The sequence below is a fragment of the Brachionichthys hirsutus genome, chromosome 21, assembly GCF_040956055.1.
Source record: "Brachionichthys hirsutus isolate HB-005 chromosome 21, CSIRO-AGI_Bhir_v1, whole genome shotgun sequence".
Classification (NCBI taxonomy): Eukaryota; Metazoa; Chordata; class Actinopteri; order Lophiiformes; family Brachionichthyidae; genus Brachionichthys; species Brachionichthys hirsutus.
In genome coordinates, this window is record NC_090917.1 from 6862381 (window position 1) to 6883955 (window position 21575).

At 42.6% G+C, this 21575-nt stretch overlaps 1 protein-coding gene across 1 annotated transcript in view; it reads right to left on the bottom strand.

The window, feature by feature from the left end:
• The window catches only part of snx29 (sorting nexin 29), an 84600-nt gene that overhangs the window by 53949 nt on the left and 9076 nt on the right, over positions 1-21575 (bottom strand). Inside the window, exons 13-15 of the mRNA XM_068754891.1 lie at positions 17563-17626; positions 16694-16822; positions 6877-6962 (exon numbers count right to left, since the gene is read on the bottom strand). Of these exons, the coding sequence (XP_068610992.1) occupies positions 6877-6962; positions 16694-16822; positions 17563-17626 (279 nt within the window). The remainder of the gene's footprint in view (positions 1-6876; positions 6963-16693; positions 16823-17562; positions 17627-21575) is intronic.

Consider the following 21575-nt stretch of genomic DNA (forward strand, 5'->3'; position numbering starts at 1 on the left):
CTCACCTATACCCACTCAAGGGGACGTTGGACTTCGCCACAAAAAGATAATTAACACCTATGCATGTATGCGTGTGCACATTTGCCCTGACAAAACAAACACCATCGCACTTTTGCACACACAAACACCGCCCCTCCCCTTCTTGCAAGTGTGATCTGGTTTTCACACATTAACCCCCAAAAACACACTCAGCTGCTCATTATCTAACAAGTAATTAAAATCCACCTCCATAATAACATGCAGACACAGTTAAACAAAAACAGGTCAGCTACCAACAAACAAAGTTTTTATTAATATGCTAACACGTCTTGATGCTTTATGCATGAACTACACAGGTTTGTGCACATAAAGACACACAGCTGACACCTGCAGGATGTCTGACCTCCCCCCAGGCCCGAGAAGGGCAAAGCGGTGGACACCCCGGGATCATAAACGCAGATCTATGTGCGTAATGAATAAGTTGCACTCTCCTATTAGGGCAGGCAGGGGTGACAAATGTCTTTCATTCACTCATTAGGCCACTGGCTGCCGGAGAAAGCAGGAGACACCACGGAACAGCACAGGAAGCTTATTGAGTTTTAAATGGCTGTGCATTCCATTTCCTTATTGGAGATGAATAAGCTGTTCTCCACGGGTTTATTTATGGCCGAATTAAACACGTATACATGGAAAAGCTCAAAGCAAAATCAATCAAAGTGCAGGGGTAGCCAGTGCTCGTGGTTAATACTGTTAGGGAGGAAACACGTGAGAGCAGATGGATAATTTATACACAGATTAGCAAATCTAAACGTAGACAGAACTGTAGAAATAAAAAAGATATTGCAGGGCTTAGAACTAAACAACAAAGGCTTCATCGAATGAAATGTCCTCATTCTTTCGAGTCAAGAGTCGAGGAGAAAACTTAAAATGTTAAAAGACACAACTACTTATCATATATATACAGAGAAAAGAGGGACGCTGTCCTGCAGCATCTATTTGACCAAAGTCTGTCAAAGATATTTCACATAAGTGTCTGGTAACTGCGTTAACTTGTGGGAAAAGGGTAGAAGATGTGACCTTTAAAAATTATTTCTTTGGAGGCAAACAAAAAAGCATTTATAGATAATTAAAAATGCCAAAGGCACAACCACATATCACAGTTAATATGGATGTAAAGTTTGGTGCAGCTAGAATTGGCAGTTTGTGAGACACATTGGAGACGTAATCATGGACTGATGGATGGCTAGCTGGATTGATGACAGATCCTCCGGTCATTTTTATATCAGGAGATGTAATGGAACAATGGACTGCATGGATAGAAACGAGAGGTAGCTGAACTATCACACAGCCTTTGACAAGAAAATGGAAGAGAAGCAATTCTGTCTCGCCAGACTAACTGCCCCCTGACCCTTTATCGATCTCCTGGAGTGTCCTCATCCTATCCAGCCAGCACTTGACAGGTTAATAACTCCTTGTCTCTATGCATGTCTTTTTTCATATACAGCAGAACAGACCACTTTCAGCTAATCGCATGCAGCAATCAGGAATTCCTGTTTCTCCTGGGTTCTGTGACTTTCCCTGTTTGCGAGTCAATCCCTTGGGTACAGCAGTCAGTAAAATCAGCCAACCGTTAAAACTCCTCCTCGGAGAATGAAACTTCTTACAGCATTATCTCCTGGAAGAAAGAGAGCTTGAGCCGAGTTAAGACAGCACAGGTTCTCTCGACAATACATTTCCTCCCATCCTTCCCAATCTTGACCTCTATCATCATTTGTCTTCTGACAAAAGCAATCTATCTCAAGTCATGCTATCCTCTAACGCTTTCTCACACACTCATTTCACCCAAGTCCTTGATCTGCCATCACTCCAGCTTTTTCTTTTCCCAGCGACCCACAACACTAAGAGCCAGACCAAGACTCTACTTTATCTCAAAATATGCTTTATCGTAGGAATTATCCTTGGGCTTTGACCTGACTGGGCGGTTTGTATCAGGTCTATTTATCCTTGGGTCTCTTTGGCTCCAGATTTACTTTCTCAGGAGTGAAAGTATCTGGATGAAAAGCACGTATTTTGGGGTGTTGCCATGTGACGAAAATATTAAAGCCTGCAAAATTAAAAAATTAACTCACGATTCCATCAAATATTGTAAGCCTTCAGATAAATTATACGACCGGTAATTTAAAATCATGTTCCATTCTTTCAAGGCAAACAGATTCATCTTAAAATCTTATGTTTACACAAATCTTTAATGATTCTTTGGGAGCTTGGAGGACTGTGGAACAGTTCAGCGTCTCTCCCTGAAGATTAGTCTTCATCTTAATCTGCTTTACAGTAAACATGACTGCCACTGCTGTCCTACAAGTCCTTTTGTCACGCCTCGAGGTGGGGCGGGGCCATTCCCTCACTTTCTCTCCCTGTCTTCACCTCACGGTCCTCCTGCTAATCACTTCATTCCCGGCACCTGTGTTCCGTCAGCACCTGCAACCCGTCTCCAATCAACCAGCACTCCATTTAGTCCCTGTTCATGCCACACCTCACTGCCAGATTGTCAGTGATGCATCCTACATTCCAGCTCTTGATCCAGACCTCCCGTGCACCGACCCTGCCTCTTCGCCTGCCCCTTGTGTTCCGTCTGCCTGCGGTGTCTGACCCCGCCTGTCTCCTGGACCTTCCTTGTGCCTGCTCCCCCCCCCGGATCTGTCTGCCTTGCATTTGGGTCCTACCCTGCCCTAGGCCGTAACACCTTTGGGTTCGGTTGATGGTTCTCTAACTGATATACGCACATCTAATGCACGAAAACCTGTCTATGCAAACATACCTATAAAAGAGCATTTGAAGGTACGCCAATGTGGCACGCTAGTAAATGTATATCCCGTACAGTACTGTGATTCACGTTTATCAGACACAGTAACTCAAATTGCATATTCTCACAGATGCAACTTGATATGTGAAGGGAAAATCCCCAAACAGAGATAGAGGGAGTCACACAGGGAAAAATAATTAGCACTCTTCTTAAGAGTAAGAAGCAGAGCAGTCTTTTGTGGAATGTCAGTGGGGCTGATGGCGTATGAGGAGCGTTCAAGAGATACGGCTGCAACACAGTCATTAAACAGGATGGGTTTCAAAAAGGCAGCGCACTAATCACCAGGAAGCATGCTGACAGCACACAACTCACTTTTCTTTTTTCATCCCATTTATGCTGCTCCTAAACTGTATAAACATCATCCCTCCACCATCCCAACACAAACACACACACACACACAGGTAGTCGACATCAAAGTATGATGGAACAAGGCACATCATTAGCAGGAGAAGACAGAGGCGAGCGGGGGGGGGGGGGGGGGGGGAAATCATTTAGACGACACTATGGAGAGGGAATTACTACGCCTGTCAGGGTGAGTGACAAAGGAATGGAAGGAGAGAGAAATACAAGCGGGATGATGGAGAGGTAAAAAGGGACAGAGAAAGGGTACAAATCAAAAAGTCCAACATTATCAAGAAGGACAAAAGGGTAAAAAAAAAAAAAAACACACACACACACACACACATACAAAACAAATGGGAGCAAATTTGAAGCCTGATGATCAGCCAGAGCAGGCTCGCTGAGACTATTCAGATGGCTATTTCTAGAGCCTTTTCATGTACGAGGGACTCGCCATAGCTCCCTCTAATCATCTGCCATTGTTAGTGTTCCTCACTAACCTGCTCTCCGGTGTCAGTGGGCCGGGAGGCCTCATTTGACAGAGTGAACATGATAATTGACATGAACAAGAGGGATGCAATGAAAAACTGGTCATGTTTTAAATGTGACTCCGCTGTAGACTGAAGGCGTACAGGTCAGTGCTTAGCAACAGAGAGGCATAAATTTGCCTGATCTCAATGTTTGAAGTCGACTTCCTGTTTTTAACAAAAGATGTCATGTGGCGGCTGTTGAGCCTTGAGCTGGGAACCGGAGGGATTCAGAGATTGGTGACAAATTTGCATGATAAAAACAATCAAAGTCCAGCATTCAAAACTGATCTTGATGTAGTAATTTTTCACAGTAGTGTAGTAACACATAGGTAATGATCATGAATGCTTTTAAACTGAATGTAATATATTGAAATATAAACATCAGTAACTATATAATAACTAATCCCAGTTGAAGCTGAGCGAGCGAAAGACAGAACTGGTCAATATCTGAGACAATCACGTTGCCCGAGATATTAAAAGAGGAAACTAACAGCGCAAATGGGGAAAATGCGCGAAATAACGCTGACGTTTCGAGCAGAAAAGGCCGGAGCCATGTTTTGTTTACAACAGAAGTCGCTACGGCTTCTTCTTCTGCTATTTCCGGTATATTTGGTATAAATCGCGCATGTCAAAATATCTTTTAAGATCGAAAGTGTGATGCATGAACACGCAAGTCCTAATCAGATCAATATTTTTAGGGTCCATGAACACAGTGCATCCGATCACAATTCTACCCAGAACTCTGATCGGATTAAAGAAATGTTGTCCACGAAAACGCAGCCATTGTCTTCAGGATCTTCCATGCTGAACTACTGAGGATTCAGCCACAGACCCGCCCCTGATGGGCCGGTCTATTGTGTCTACTTATTTATTCTTTCACAATCTATACTGTGTGTCTGATAAATACTATGTACGGTAGATACTTTTTGTAAACTGTGAGGCCTACTGGAGCGCTGTTGGCAGTAATGCCGAGCTTTTGTTGTCTGATGATGGTGATTAAGTAATTAATTATCTTAAGTCATTATATAGACTTGTGTCAAGCTGCTTGGTTAATTGGTTGATTCACCTCCTATTCAGAGACCCGGTCACAATGATGGGTGGAAAAAGAGGCACCAGCGGCAAAACGGGTGGCTGAATGTTGGAGAGTATCCACGCAACTAAGGGCACACCTGGGAGCCATTCTCTAGATCAGTGGTTCTCAACCTTTCTTCTGTGGTCAATTGGTTGAAAAATAAAAAGACATAAAGACGTAAAATGCAGCAAGCACTATATAAACAGTTTCTGATTTATTACACTTTATAACAGTTCAAAATATTGCTCATCTGTAATAGTCTCTCTTTAACTATTTGGAAAAAAAAATTAAACTTTTATAAATAAAGATTTCTACACATAGAAGTAATCATCAACTTAAAGTGCCCTCTTTTGGGATAATAACGGAGATCCCACTGGATTCATGAACTTAATTAAAACAGTTCTTCACAAAAAAATACATCTTTAACATTAATTAAATGTTGACAAAAAATGTAATTGTCAACACTGAATATTGGGAGTTCTTTTTCATGGACATGTTAGTGAGGATCTTTGTCAGCCTTGGTGGCAGCGAGGCGAAGCTCTTCTCCAGGCACAGTCTGTGTCTTTGCTTTGATTTGATCACAGTCATTGTAGAAAAGGAGGTCTCACGTAAATATGTGGAGGTGGAGAACTTCATCTGGAAGCCACGGCCAGATGACACCTCCAGGAGCTTTTCCTGACGAGTGATGGGAAGCTCGCTTCGGTTTGCTGCAGACATGAAAAACGGATTTCTCACCCAATCCAGCTGTGCAGATTTCTCCTCTAGGTCAGGAAAGTAGGAATGAAAATCTTGAATTAAATTGGCCAAATGTCCCACAATGACCAACTTGATTGGAGCTCTGTCCACGTCCTCGCCTTCGGTGTGCAGCAGCAGTTGTGTGTTCAGCTCCCGTATTTTCACAGAGGCCACGACACTCAGGTGTCTTACCATCACCGACATGGCAACCGTGTTTCCTCCGGAGAAGCCGCTGAAGATGTGTGGGCTTCGTGCTAATGTTAGTTAACATTTCCCCACAGAAAACACACAAAGCCATGGCGGGGTTACAGCTCGTAGCCGTAAATCCCATAAACACATATTCCTTTGAATACTGCCTGAATTTTGCCGGCTCTGGTTCGGCCTTCTTCGGCTCCTGTTCCGCCGTTCCTTCTGCCGCGTTGCTGCTACGCTTTAACCAGGACTTCGTTGTTTAAAAAAGGATTTTTTAAATTGTTATTTGAAATATTATTTTTTTTTTTAAATCTCAGGTACCTTCAAGTACCTCCAGGGGTACACGTACCCCCCATTTGAGAACCACTGCTCTAGATGACATCGCCCTAATCAAGCATAGTGCGTATGGTCATCTTCATGTTTGGCAGAGTGTGTGAACGTGTTAGGGTTTCGCAATTTGCGGAACAAACACTGTTCTGGAATCAAGTCCATAACGGCGAGACGGCCATTTATGTATTTTGTGCCGTGGTGTAAAAACAAACAAGGACAGCCTCATTAAGATTGAACTCAAAGGACTGATTTATGTTGCATTAACAAAAACTAAAGACTTGCAGCTACAAATGGTTGTTTGTTCTCACACCCTCTCAAAACATCATTAACTTGATATTATGAAGAACCTCTTTGTGTCATAAAAGCATCAAATGAAAGTCACAAACACACAACCCTTCAGGGTGTCACAGATAACCACATTCCCTTCTATCCCCCAAAAATGCAATTTACCAATATGTGGCCTTCCGTAATCTGCCGTGTTCATTGCATTTGCCTTTGATAGAAGGTTTATCTTCACACGCAGCGCTGTTTACATCCCCCGGCAAAGAGGGGACAGAGTCAAACGTACCCAAAAACAAAAAATAGTCAGTTAAAAAAACAAAAGATGAGCGAGAAGCTTCGTCACTCGGTCAGAATCCCAAACTGTTAAAATAGAGACCCTGAGAAATGCATCACAACTAGTCAGGGATGTGGCAGGAACTGATGACCTGATTCTGTGTGCACCTGTGAGTATTTCTGTTTGAGCACACAAGAAATGGACTGGGACCCTGATATGAAATCTAATTTTGGGTTATAATGATGCTGTGTGTGCGTGTGTGTGAGAGAGAGAGAGATACCGTCATTGTCCTGGCTCCCCTCTCTCTTCAGCATCTGTACCGCTCCCACATACTTCTTTAACTGGACCTTTAGGACCTCGTTCTCCCTGCACACACACACACACACACACACAATGAAACTGCAATACATTGCCTACAAGCATTTCGGGCTTTTGAATGTCAAACATTGCTGCAGTAACTTCTGACAGACTAGATAAGACAAACAAAGCTGTTGCTCCCATGTGCAATGTCACAAAGATACTGAAAACCATTGACAGTGGCAACAAGTCAGTAAGAAGTTGTTTATTCTCTGTTGTGACAGCATGCAGTAAAGCGAAAGTGAAGCAAGCTGTGACAGCTGAGAAAAGAAGAAAACAAAAACATGTTTATTATTTTTATCTGAGGCCGAGAGAAATTTGACTGAGATGTGATTTGACTTGTTACAACCATCCTATTAAAGCCAGTCCAGCAACGGGTGGCACAAAGTGCAGCAAAACCTTTGTTCCCGCAAGAAATACACTTCAGATGAATTACAGATACAATCAATCAGATGTGTGTATTGGGGGGGGGGGGGGGGGGGGGGGATGCTTGCACATATCATAATGACCTCCAAACAATAATTGAACAGGCATTTTGAGTCGTAACACATTTAACAAGAATGAATTGTGAGGACTTGTGTAACAAACTAAATTATCATTTAGGAAATAAAAACGAACAAATGCTTTATTTCATTAAAAGTTAAATTTTCTATTCATCAGATGCTGTGTGATGAAGTTTCATTTCCTGTGCTGGGGCGGCTGATGTTGGATACAGCCCTTTGGAGTCGGCCCGGCCTGCCCACTCCATCAGGAGAGGCAGAGCATCCAGCCTTGGTTTAGGGGCAAAAGTCTAATTCTAACGGAACCATCTGGTAACGGGTTCCCTCTGGAGTTCCCCTCAGGATAGCTGGCCCCCACAGTATCCCTCTTTTATCTGGTAAAACCAATGATTAAAGGTCTTGGAGCAAAAAATAAAAGCTCTCAGCCTGTTCTCAAACTTTAAATGAGTAAAAAAGGCCTGCCTTTTAAATGAAGTCTCACAGTAAAATTGTGCAACGAATGTAAAGAATGTCTTTCAACCTTGTAACATCAGTTTGAAATAATTTCCATTCATCTAGAAAATGTTATCAATAAACGGTTTTCCATGGCTTTCTGCAAACTGATGCGTAAACCAAAAATGCTATATGCAGAGACAGCAACGTCTACTTTGGAAAATCCCATTCGCCATGAGATCCCGTGTCAAACAGCCTGAACAAACCTGCCATACAGCAGCATGACTGAGTGCCTCAGCTTCCTCGTCACCATGACGGTGAGGAGAGCGCAGACACAGGGACGCACGCACGCATGTGCATGCACATTTTGTGCACATTTCCCCCTCCTGACATCAGAAGGGGAGGGATTTCTTCCAGACGTGTTTCAGGAAGTGATTACAGTCCGACCCAAACTACAAAGGATTGACTGGATGGTTTATTTTGCTGTTTTGGGGTTGATAAGGACCCAAAATCATATTTTCATAATATGGGTCCTTTAAATGGAAGAAGAACTCAATTTAAAGAAAAAATTGACAGAAAATGCTTTTTCACTCACACCTTTGTTTGCCACAACTCCACAAACACAAAGGAAAAATCAATACAGAAAGCAGCCAGCAAATGAAACAAATAAACATTCATATGGGAGTAAGAAATAAGAATCATCATACAAACATCGGTGGAATGGTAATAAAGTGCGGTACTGCTGAATCTCAAACACTTAAAATACTTATTAAAAAAATAGCAAATATGTCTATATGGGGAAAAAATCAATCTTAGACTTAATGGCAGAGCGCTGTGAGCGCACTTCACTCGTTCAGTTCAGGCATTCAGCACCTTCCGTACTCGTCTCCTGCACGACTCCCGTTATTGAGGTGAGTTTGGTTGTGAGTATTCCTTATAAGTGGTACAAAACAAGCGAGCGGTGAGGATGGCAGTGACAAGAAAACGCATGACGACGATGGAGATTAAGCATTAATTAATAACCATTATTAATTATCAATAAGCATGATCAATAAGCATGGCGGTGGTGTCTGCGCATATGATTTGGCATGCCAGTACAAGCGGAGTAAATCGACGATATGTACAATCCTCAACCAGAAGGGTGCTACCTAGAACACAAAGCAACATAACTATGATGTCCAAGTGGATGTACGCGTAAAGTACAATTACAGAATAAAGTGTGTACGTACCATCCAATTTCCCCCCTCCCCTCCCCCTCCCTCCTCCAGCGCACTGCTCACCACCATTAGCGATATCGTCTGTCTCAAAGTTAATCTCATAATAAAATCTGCCCCAACATCTGGGTCGGCAGCTTGAGTTTCCTCAGCTGCCGCAGGAAGAACATCCTCTGCTGAGCCTAGTTGATGAGGGAGCTGATGGTCGGCTCCCACTTGAGGTCCTGGGTGATGGTGGTGGCCCAGGAAGCAGAAGGAGTCCACGATGGAGATGGGGGTAGGGCAGTCTGTGAGGGAGAGGGGGGGGGCGTAGCTGATCCATGAGGTCACAGTGTCGGTGTACTCATCCAGGTTGTCCGTAGCAACCCTGAACACATCCCAGTCTGTCGTCTCCAGACACGAGCGGAGCTCCTCCACAGCCTCGCTAGTCCAGATCTTAGTCGTGCTCGCTACAGGTTGAGCAAGCTTCAGTCTCCGTCTGTACGCTGGGATGAGGTGGATCTTTACGTGGTCTGATAGTCCGAGGGCAGCTCTGCTTACAGTCGTGCATATATATAATACTGTATATAATGTATTATATGATTGTGTGTGTGTATCTGTATTGTAATTTAAAACGTTTTCTCCATTGTTAGCTTTGATTTGAGTGTTTTTAGTTATTTTAAATGGGAAAAATGTATTTGACATACGAGCGATTATACTCGTATGTCAAGGTATTAATATGAATAATATTTATTTTATAGTGGTTGAAAATACTAATTCAATAATATTCAATAATACGTTGCTGAGAACTAATGAAAATTCTACCATAATTGTCACCACCTTGAATCCACTCTTTAACTTTTAGCATTTTAGATGGTTCTAATATATTACAGTTCTAAGTAATTTCAACTGTTTAAAGTGTCATCATTTAAGATAGCAATAAAAACACCCCTAAAAACTCTTGTTATTGAAGGATACTTGTTCAGAGAAGCGTTTTTCTGCAGCCGATCTCATTCTTGCGAATCAACGATTCTCCGGACAAACACTACATGATGTGTTGTGTCAGTTTGCAACAGCCCGAAGATAAACACATTTTGTTGAATTATTGATCGATGTCTCACAAAATTGAAGTGCTTTCTGCTGATGTAATGTGCCAGCTTCTTGCATCGTTTAAGAAAGCAGACATCGTTCCATATGGAAGTCAAAATAAATGTTTAAACAGTAAAAGTGTTGCGATATATCTGATCAGCTTCAGGATTGGTCGAGACTAGACGGCTCATCAGTAGTCAGGAAGATTAGCAGATATCAAAAGGTAATGGAGTTAGTGAGTCATTCCAGCTACAGATCATCAAATATGTTTTGATATTTATTGATCAGAAACATTTCTACATAAACACCATAAATACTTTAGCGCATTACATCATTTATGTAGGAGAAACTCCTTTTTAACCACATGCACTGGATCGATACACAGAAACGTGTATTACAAGTGAAACATTAAACATGTATTTGTGAAAAATGCATCAGGTGTACATCACACCTATGTAATAAGATGCTAATAAAGGAACATCCCTCTAAAACATTCACAGTAAATTTTCAACTTTCACTTTAGATCAGACCTGGAGGTGTGAAATATACCCTCTGTTCGGCCTGCTCCCTCAGGTCAGAAACACGCAATAGTATAATACACATGCAGTATTTCTTGTGACTCCTTGTGTGTAATTAACTTGCAAACTACTAAAAAGAAAGCTCTGCAGTGTCTCAACAGCATAAGACATTCATTCCCGCCTTCATTTATATACACATATTGTGGGTTTCAAATAGACTCAAACAAAATAGGATAACCCTTTCCTGTACAATACATGTGGTAGTGAGTGAGCCAGCGCACACACAGTGTTTATACTGCATACATACATTTGAAATGTTGTACACTATTAAATATCCATCCACGGCCAGCTGCGGGGCTGAATTTCTGTTCTGCACTCACCACTGGAAAGTCCTTTATTGCAAACGCTGTGTAGTTATTATTCAGGCAAGAAGGATTAACTACAAAGCTCACTGGAAGTGGCAGCAATATGCGATTTTCTCAACCCCAAAAATGTAGCTGGAAACTGCAGCTTCTGCTCTCGGTTGATCCTTTCCCATTTAGAGCGACCCATTAAGTTGTGCGTCGCTTTGCTTCTGGTGAGCGTGGGATCGTCGGAAATGTGGCGTTTGAAACTCATCTGAAACTCCAGCGAGCGTCTTCTCTGCCTTCAGGGACAGTAAAGTTTAAATGAATGAGTGGAAGTTTAGTCCTTGCTCGGCATCTCTGTTGCACCCTTTGTCCGGCTGATATGGGGCAGGCCACAAGCCGCTTTCTCATTAAAGGAAAAGTCTGACCCAGAAATATTGTGTGGATGTCTGCTCAGAGGATAAGCCTATTAACTATATTAATTAATAAAACTGGTGAAGTCATCTTATCTTTATCCATGAGAGACACAAGGATGGTCGACGACTCGCGTTTGTGCACAAGAGGATTTATAAAAGTTTCTGAAACAGTGTGTGCGCCTCGCTGATAGCAAAGAGAAGGGAATTGCTCATACAAAGGAGACATCAGTGTGCACTGGAGAGATAAGGAAACGAAGATAGAAATAAATATTCTGTATGAAAATGCGGCTGTTTGGGAGTGTGTTTTAAATAAAGTCAATAAAGTCCTAGAAAGAAAGGGCCGATGTGGGTTCTTTTGTTGAAGGGAGAGAAAAGTGTCTGAGGGAAAAAGCTGAAACTTAAAACTACACAGTAATTAATTAGGACGAGTTGAAGCCCTGGGGTGATCATTTTATTCTGTCTCTTGTATCCCCCCCCACCTTGGTCTTTATTATCTCGTGCTCTGTCGTCGTCTTAATGTGCAATAAACAGCTAAATTGGCTGCTCCTCAGGTACGATCCGGTTTCGTTTGGAGGTAGTAATGAGAGGCGCACACAAGCCTTCAGAGACTGACAGCTAGGTCGCTGGGTAATGCTCCCGAGTGCAATTTGCAGCTCAGCTTCTTCGGGGGAAAACACAAACCTTCGAAGCGTACACTCTTGTGACGCACAAGGCTCGATGCTCAGAGCTCACAAACATACATACACATCCACACGCCGGCACAACAAGGCTATGGGGTGCAGCGCTCGGCTGTAAAAGCTTCAGCATTGAAGTGGAATTGCCCCCCTGGGTAGAGTGACATAATTGACTTCCCAAACAAAGAAAACAGCAAGCCTACACACTCCCAACAAGTAAACTAGGGAAACTTCACGGAAGCTCGCTCTACGGCGATCAGCCCAACCAGACGGCAGCTCTGCCAGCTATGGAGAAGGCATCTGCTGCCATTTCTTCCGTGTCTGTGCGCATGTGTGTCAACGTGTGCATGCGTATGCTACCACCTGTCCAACCGCCCCCTCTCTCCTAGTGATGAGGTACCACTTCCTGGCCCGAGCCCACTTGACTGGCTGCTTTCCCATCTTTCTGCTCTGATCTTCAGAATGACGTCCAAAATAGAGGACAAGAAATAGTTGTAGGGCAAAAGAGTGGTGTGTGTGTGTGTGTGTGCGTTCCTTAAGGGGTTGAGTTTTAGGGCTAGACATTGAGGAAAGCCATTTGTGTTTTTATTTTTAGCGAGTTTCTTCATCATCAGCAAAAGGTGTGAAATAAAAGGAGCTGTGGATCTAATATAATAAGTCCTAAAATGTTCCAAATCAAACCAAAAGAGCTAAAAAAAATTAAGGAATTAATTCATTAGATAGCGTAAGGTACCCTTGTAGATTATTCTTATGTCAATGTTCTTTTCAAAAGGCCAGCATGTGGAGTATTCAAATTCCTGCATTGTCCTTGAGTGCCGAGAAAGGCGCCTTTAAATAAAATGTATTATTATATTATTATTATTATTAATATTGATGGATAATGTGATAGCAACTTTTTAAATGTAATTACTCTCTCGAAGTCAAAATTCTTTTTGTGGAATACACACATAATATTGCAGAGATGATTTTGCATAGTCCTGTTTTTAAGGCCCTTCTAAGTCTTTTGTCAGCTTCTGCGGTTTTATGAGCTAGAAATACATTGCGTTCGCTGATTATATTGATTTTACCTGGTTTCTGCTTGTTTAGGTGATAAATGTGCTGGATGCTTCCAGTTTAAGTGCTACAACATCGATGCAGTGCTATTATGGTACGCCAGCTCTGTTTGACAGTGCAAACGTTTTCTCTTTTTTCATCTTGAAATGGTCCCAAACTTTGGACAATTTCTGTGTTCATTCTGCTTGCTCCGCTGGCTTTTCCACTGATATGCCCTTTTTTTCTGGCTAGAATTAAGAACAAGCTCTAAGGGTATTCCTGGAGATTCACGAGGAAGGAAATGTTCTCTACCATTCTCAAGGCCGAGCTTTATTAAAGGCTGCAGAGAACCAGTCATCTTCATCAATGTCTGGCCGGGGTTTAGCTACAGACACTCTTTGCCGAGAACGCAAATTGGTAAAGAGTGTTGCGCGGAGGACAATCAAAATTGTCCCAAGGGCCATGCAGGTCACCAGCCGAATTGTCTGAACATAGGGGTGTCTGAGCAATGTCGTTATCCCGTGAGTAAGTTGGTAGGAGAACAACAGCTCATTTTAGCCCACTCCCCTCTGCTTGAGTGTACGTCACCCGCAATCTATCTATGGCAGCTCGCTCATCCTCTTCCGCCCCCGTACCCACCCCTTCTCCAGGCGAGCACATGCTCTTCCTTGGGTTTGGGCACGGCTCTACTATAAAAGTAGAAGTACATGGAGAGGCATTAAAATAGGCATCTAAGTGAGATAAACGTAAAAGATTTCAAGTCAAAGTTGATAATACAGTAATCTCGAGTAAAGAAGAGATTACCTATTTGGGCTGTGTTCTTGACAAATACCTGTCTGGTGATAGTATGGCAACCAAGGTGATCAAAAAAGTCAATCAAAGAATGAGATTTGGGGGCAGAATGTCTCAAAAGTGCTCTCCTGACTCTTGCTGGAGCCCTCGTTCAGCCCCTCTTTGACTATGCTGGCACCTCCTGGTATTCCAACATCAAAATGTTCCTGAAAACCAGGCTCCAAACTTCCCAAAACAAACTCATTTGGCTACTTCTCAATCCGGGGCCCATGACCCACCTTCTTCCTGGACATTTTGCTAGCCTAAGATGGCTCCGGGTAGAAGACCGTGTGAAACAACTCAAAATGGGATTGGCATTTAAAATAGTTAATGCAGCTCTGCCCTCAGTCCCCTCAATCCCTGCATACCTGACGGAACACCTCCACAGATTTAGTGACACCCACAGCCACAATACTAGAGGGAGCTCAAACAACAACCTGATTACACCCTCCTATAATACTTTTACAATACTGCCCCCCAAGGGTGGAACTGTTTGACTCCTGCCCTCAAAACATGCACCTCTTTGGCCTCCTTCAAAACAGCCCTGAAAATTCACCTTTCAGGGGGGCAGAAACGGAGACAGTCATCACGACCCTCTCGGAACAATTCCCCCCCCTTTTTTCTCCACCTACGTTGTACATATTATGTGTCTTTATTTATTTTATTGGTATTGTTAAATGTCGATGAATTATGTACGAAGGACTTTCAATGGAAACAAGACTGCAAGGCTTTTTTGAAATGCTCCTCTTATACAGGATGTTTGACTGTACTTGTACTGTAATACCTGCTACTGTGTGACTGTACTTGTACTGCTCTAACATTCTATCTAATAAATATATTCATCATCATCAGATGACTGGCGACATCATGTAAAAGTAAGAGCATGTTAAACATTTATTTATTTTAAAGGTCAAATTAAGCCTCTATTTGTACTTTTAAGGTGTCACCTGCTCACTTCTTATTTCAGGCTCACTGACTCCCAAATCACCCTGAATGCAAGCAAATCCTGAAGAACTGTGGGCTACATAGCAACCGTTTGCCAGTAGCCTCTTCCACTGAATGCTACAGGCAGCTTCCAGCCTTCATTCAGTGGCTAGCTGCTCCTTCAGTGGTATTTATAGCCGCTATTGATCGACAGATTGTGCATGGAAGGAGAACCAGCAATTCAGAATTAGAGGCAAACTATAGGTTCTGCGTGTCTGATTGTGCAGCAGCTGCATTCGGTGCCGGTAGCGTCCTCATTCCTTGTCCTTGTATTTTCTAACAACTCGCCTGCCATTAATCGTCTATTAAATCGTTCCGTGTGAACATTAAAATCATATATTAAACTGTCAGTCTTGTCGGCAGCCGCATTGTCCTCAAAACATAAGTCCCTGCACACTTAGCCTGGGGCGCTGAATCGATCGATCGAAACTGATGGCTTGACTTATGATAGGGGGCCACGACGTGAGCAGAAGCTTTCCGTTTGGGCTGCTAAAGGATGAGTAATTCTCTATTTAAAGGAATAAAGGCTTCACTGAAGACTTTAAGGCAGATGGAGGTACATGGAGAGTTGATTCAGATCACTTTTAGGCTGATCGTAGGAGGTCACACATTGGGATACAAGTGTGTGTGTTATTGAAAGAGAAGCAACACTCCAAATGAGTTTGACATATTACAGTATTTCCATCTTGTGGTGACTGCTTCCTCCAGTACTTTTAAACATGGAGCAATCCAGAGGAGCAGATTCTAGCAGTGATAACTGAACAAATATGGATCCATTTCCTCCAGAGAATGAGATGGCAAACAAATCAACTTTAATCTTGGTTTAAAGGTCTTCCAGAGTTCCTAAAGCCTTTGCAAAATGTTGACAGATTAAATTTTCTCTTGAACTTGTAGATGTGTCGGAAAAATATAAGACAGCAGGTAAAAGTAGTCAAACTCACCCTCACTGAGCTAATAATGATCAGATTCATGCCAGCCTTCACCTGCTGCATGTATAAACACCTATATATTATGATATATTAATGATCAGGAATGAAAAGCACATCTAATTCAAAGTGTGGCTTTGATGAAAGAATGATTCTCGGCTTGATTCTCCCACCAGCAATACGGAGTTAGTCAAGCCGAGTTACAGACATGAGATAGACAAACCCTCTACTCGATGTTTGTGCTGCAGTCTTGCAGCATTACAACATTTAAAATGGTGAAACGTTGATTTCATATGAAAATGTTCCCCATAACTGTCTATATGGTAATATCCTAGTTGGCCAACATGACACAGAATATTTGGAGTTTTAAGGAAAACCTTTGTAACACATTGAGAGGTAGAAGAAGCAGCTTTGTTTACGGAGACCGTGGTGCAAAGTTTGCACTGTCAAATAAAGCGGTCTCTTATTCCGATGATAAAAGAATGAACCCCACACTATAAAATATAAATAGTTATTTTCAACATCCAATTTATCATTTTTTAAATTCAACAGAAGCAATGCGTTCACTTATTTTCAGGTAGTTTAGAGAAGCAGAAAATAATTAATATGGCAGATATCAAAATAGTTCAACATATTCCCATTGACAAATTCATCAGCTCTCCTTATTTCCCAGAAACAGAACAAAGTGCTCTGCGGCAGTTGTCTTCTGTCAGAAAAGCATGTTTTGGTGACGCTCCAGTGCCCCACACTGCAGGCAGAATTAAATACATGTGTAAATGACTTCCAGCTGTTCCTCACCTGGCCAGCGCCTGGACCTTGGCCGTGTGTCTCTCCTCCAGCTCTGCCAGCTTCTTCTTCAGCAGGTCGCTCTCCAGTCTCAGGCCTGCCGAGTGCTCCATCTCGCCGTCCAACAGGCTGCGCAGAGACCTGTCCAACACATTGAGCAGATGCCATGTCTGGACACCCTGATGAAGCGTTACATTTAGACTCATTAAATAATGACATGGTGGTTATTTGCATAAAGAGGATGGGATGCACTTTATAAAGAGTCTTTAATTGCATAAATAACATATACCAGTATATGTATAAGTACACAAAAAAAACTGCTTTTCTTTCAAAAATAAGGACATTTCTAAGTGACCTGAAACTTTTGAACAGTAGTGTATATAAACACACATATAAACACACACACACACACACACACACATATATATACGTGTTTGTATACATATACTGTATATATACACCACAAAATCATCAACGCACATCTGTGATTTATCAGATATCAAATAACACCTCACTATTAACAAATCAATAACGGCTTGGCAGAAGATCGTTTCTGATGATTCACGTTTCTATGAGTGTAAACATGAAGCTGGAACTGATCATCACAGCAGAAAACAATGCAGTTTACTCTGTTAGATTCTTCTGTTTTCAGCTGTTAAATGTATAAATCATGGATCCTGGTGACTTATTGCTAAAAACCAAAATAACAAAAACAATTTCCTGCCCCCAAGTCGGCAGAGGATAAAAAAAGAAAACCACTCGGCACAATTTTTTACAGAAAGGTCACTCGATATCTCTTTCCAGACTGTGTGTGTGTCTCTCTTCGCCCGTGTGTGTGTTTGCATGCAAGCAGCAGATAAGGAGAATCCATCTCGACGTACGTGTTTTGCTCCTCCAGTTCGTCCTTCCTGTTCATCATGGCCATGATGGCCTGACGCAGCTCCACTGCAGAGGAGAGACCAGACTGATTGTTCTGCACCTTCATTTTTTTTTCTGCCGACAAAAGGCTATGCAAAATAACATCTGGCACAGACAATAGTTTTATTGCGAAGGTCAAACTCTGGAGTTAGACGCTGAAACCATTCGAATATATGCGATATACAATTTACATCATTTACATAGCAATCCATCAAACATGAAAATAATCTCTGCCTGATAATCTTGGATTTACCATTCGTCATACCATCGTCTTCTCTCACCTCGCTGGTACAAAAAGGTGGACCACTCCTCCAGCCCTTGTGTGAATGACTGGTCAGTTAAAATGATGTTTGCTGTAAATAAATTATTCTTTAAGTACCTTGCTGACGACATCAAAATAAAAATATATATTTTAAAAATCAAGCAAAATCTCTAAATTCTTAATGCACGACTAGTTCCTGGAAATGCTCTACCCTTTTGAGATTATCAGCACTGAAAATGCTGAAATGTCAGCTCAAAGCTGTGTCTCAAGAGATGTGTTCCATTATCATCCAAAGATGGAATGACTTGTTTGTGAAAATGTAGGTATTGTATTGAGTTACAGAGAAATGAAGACAAACGGTGTTCACATGGCCATTTGTTCTCCTCTGGGAGGAAAAGCAGTGTTAGCCAATTTGATCAATAAGCCTACATTTAAAGTGATCGCCTGATGATGGCACTGGGGGGGGGGGGGGGGGGGGAAGGCTAAGGGAACCCCAAAGCTAAAAGCCTGCACCAGAATTCAAAGCAATCTATGAGAACACACAAATTCACTTCCTAAAGAATTGTAAAAATCACACACATCGAGAGATCTAGCATTCACGGTGCTGCAATCGCAATTAGCTTAGCAAGCACAGGCAGATGGTAACATCGATGAGCAGGAAAACAAACAAATGGAGGAAGGGGACATGAAAATGGTGATGGAATAATGGCATTTCGGTTTCAACCATCCTGAAATGTGTTTATGAAACATTATTATGGTCCATCATCCATGCCGATCCCACTTTTACTAATCCGATCTTGCATCCGTCACTGGAAATGTGGAAGGTTTGACCTGAAGGAGGGTCAGATGGAAACTCGGGGGATCAGCAAACCTTTCTGAATTCACTGTCTGGTCTGTGGATGTGATTTCTTGTCTCGGTACCCTGCAGTGATGGAGACCGCTCTGGGCCACAGCTCTGGACAGACACACGAACACTGCCATGGGCAGAGCTACTCGACGAGACCGAGCCAGGAGCATTGCCAATAAAATATTGTTATAATATCCGGGTCCATGCTGAATATTATCCTTGCATTCACACGGTTTCGTCTCAACATTTGGAACGGGGGCAAAATGTAAATATGTCACTTTGGTTCGGAGGGAAGTGTTATGGCCATTTTTGCTAATCTGTTCCAATATTTATTGAATCAAAAAATCTTTTTTTTTTTTTTTTTGCAATGCAAGATGCTGAAACTTAAATACAGTCAGACGCATTCCACTTAAAACCCGCAGTATCCTTTCCAGACGGAAAGCATCTGAAGGAATCAGCTACAGCCAACGTCTGCTGGCAGTCGACTGCTAGCTGATGCTAATCTCCACCCTGCTGCAAAGATCTGGCAGATTTGGGCCAGGCATTGTGGCGGCGCGGTGACTCATCGACATAATTACGCTTCGAGGTGCAAATGAAGGTTTCAAAGCCCCCGATAACACGGCAGTTTCAAGGATTTCCAGAAATAGAACTAATTGAGTGACAAAGTTAATCTAGCCTTCCACGGTCTGCGCACGCACACACACACACACACACACACACGCAGAGACCCCATTCACATAACTAATGTAGGGTATCGATGAAGCTCAAGACACAGAGGTCTCCTCGCCCCCTGAGGCAAAAGCCTAGTTGGGGAGCAGGAGGAAGAGTGTGATGAAGAACACAACAAAGAAACAAGTCTATAATCTCCACCGCTCTGTTCTTCACATCAGTCCAGCAATAAATATGACCTTTAGTCCAATCACACGTCCACAGCAGGTGTCGCAGACGAGCCATTAGTGGAGCCAGACGCCCTCGGTCCGCATGGAGGAAGCATGCAAACATAAATTGTGTGAGAACGACCTTTTCTGTGAAGAAAGGATGTGTCTGAGTGCACGGGAAGCTCGGCCTCACTCAACTGTCCCAATAATAGGAGAATTAGCAGCGAGTATTTCAGCTGCCTCGTGAATGATAAGGTCCGAAGCCTCCGATCAATGGACTGTCAGACACGGGCGGGATCTCTCTCCAACATCTACATCTTCTCCGACGCGCCTCAGAACTCCGGTGACTCCTTCCTTTATCGGCACACTCACCTACTCCAGTATTACACCTGCATGCATCTGTGCACTCACTTGAACGCAAAACATTTTTAAATGAATACTTTGAATGGAATTGATGGAGGTTCTGATTTCTATCGTCTCTTACTCCAAAATCGTCTATTACTCCAAAATTGTCTGTAGTGTATGAGTGTGCGCGTGAACGCCCCCCCCCCCCCCATGCGCTGGCGACGCGTCCAAGGTGTACCCCGCCTCTCGCTTATACACTGTGCGTGCAACTATTAGGCAAGTGAGTATTTTGACCATATCTTAATTTGTATACATATTTTCCAACTCCAAGTTGTACAAACCTTACTGCTTAGTGGATTGAAGCATATCAGGTGACATGTATTTATGTAATGAGGGAGGGTGTGGCCTAAAGAGATCAACACTCTCAAGGTGTGCATATTTATTCGGCCGGTTCTTTTCCTCCAGCGAAATGGGCCAAAACTTTTTTAATTCTTTCAGAGGGATGCAGAACTCGTGTAATTGCTAAGCTGTTGGGGCGCGACCACAGAACCCTCAAACGTTTTGCTGCAAATAGTCAACAGGTTTGCAAGAAATGTGTTGAGAAAAAAAAAAAAAAGATTCAAATTAACAGCCAGCAATGTGAGAAGACTCAAACGTGAAGCCAGCAGGAACTCGTCATCCTCCAGAGCCGTCATGTTCCAGAACTGCAATCTACCTGGAGAGCCCAGAAGTACAACTTGTTCAGTGCTCGGAGGCAAGGCCGAGGTCAGGAGGGCTCAGACCCGACCACCATTTAACAGTCAAGTTGTTTATTATTCTCGGTTTAACAGGTGAAAATAAACAAGCTCGATGGGGACATTTATTTAGTGGCACACTATTAAATGTAAACAGATATTCTCCTAAGAAAGCCAAAGGCTCACTTTAACCTTGTTAAATATTTAGGTTTGTGAACATTTTCAATTGACCGAGAATAAAATTAATCCTCAGAAATACAACTTGCCTAATAGTTTTGCACACAGTGCAGCGAGCTGGGAAAGCCTTTCCTCGGTGGTTTCCCCGAACAAATGTGTAGGCAGGGAGCAAAAACAACTAACAGACAGCAACAGAGGGACAAAAACTCTAACGCAAAATGTAAATTCCGCTTTGGCTGCATTCCATCCTGATCCAGTAGGTGCTGATGTTGTTGTGGTCGAAGTCTTCCTCTTAGAACGCGAGATGTCTGGACAGAAGCTTTTTGCATTTTGATTCTGAAGGACTGATGTTTCAGGGTTCTAACCAAACCCGTCTCCTTCAGCGAGGTCTTCCGTTTCATGTTCGACTAAGATTTTTCTCTGCCTCCACAGCCAGCGATTTTTTTGATCACCGGCTTTCCTTGTGACCCCGTGGTCTCCTCTTAGCGAAGGCTAATAGATTCAATGGCAGCTCAATCCCACCACTCACAGGCAAACACACCGCTAGGAGACAAACCGCGTCGATGTAAGCCTCTAAGAGACACCGAGCAGAAATCCAGCTCGTAAGTAGGTCGAGCACGCATCAACGCGAGACTCAAGAGCTTTTGGAACCTGATTTTTTTTTTAGCTACATCATAAATCACATATCAGATCAGCAGATATCATGCATTCACACAAGGTTTCTGTTCCACAT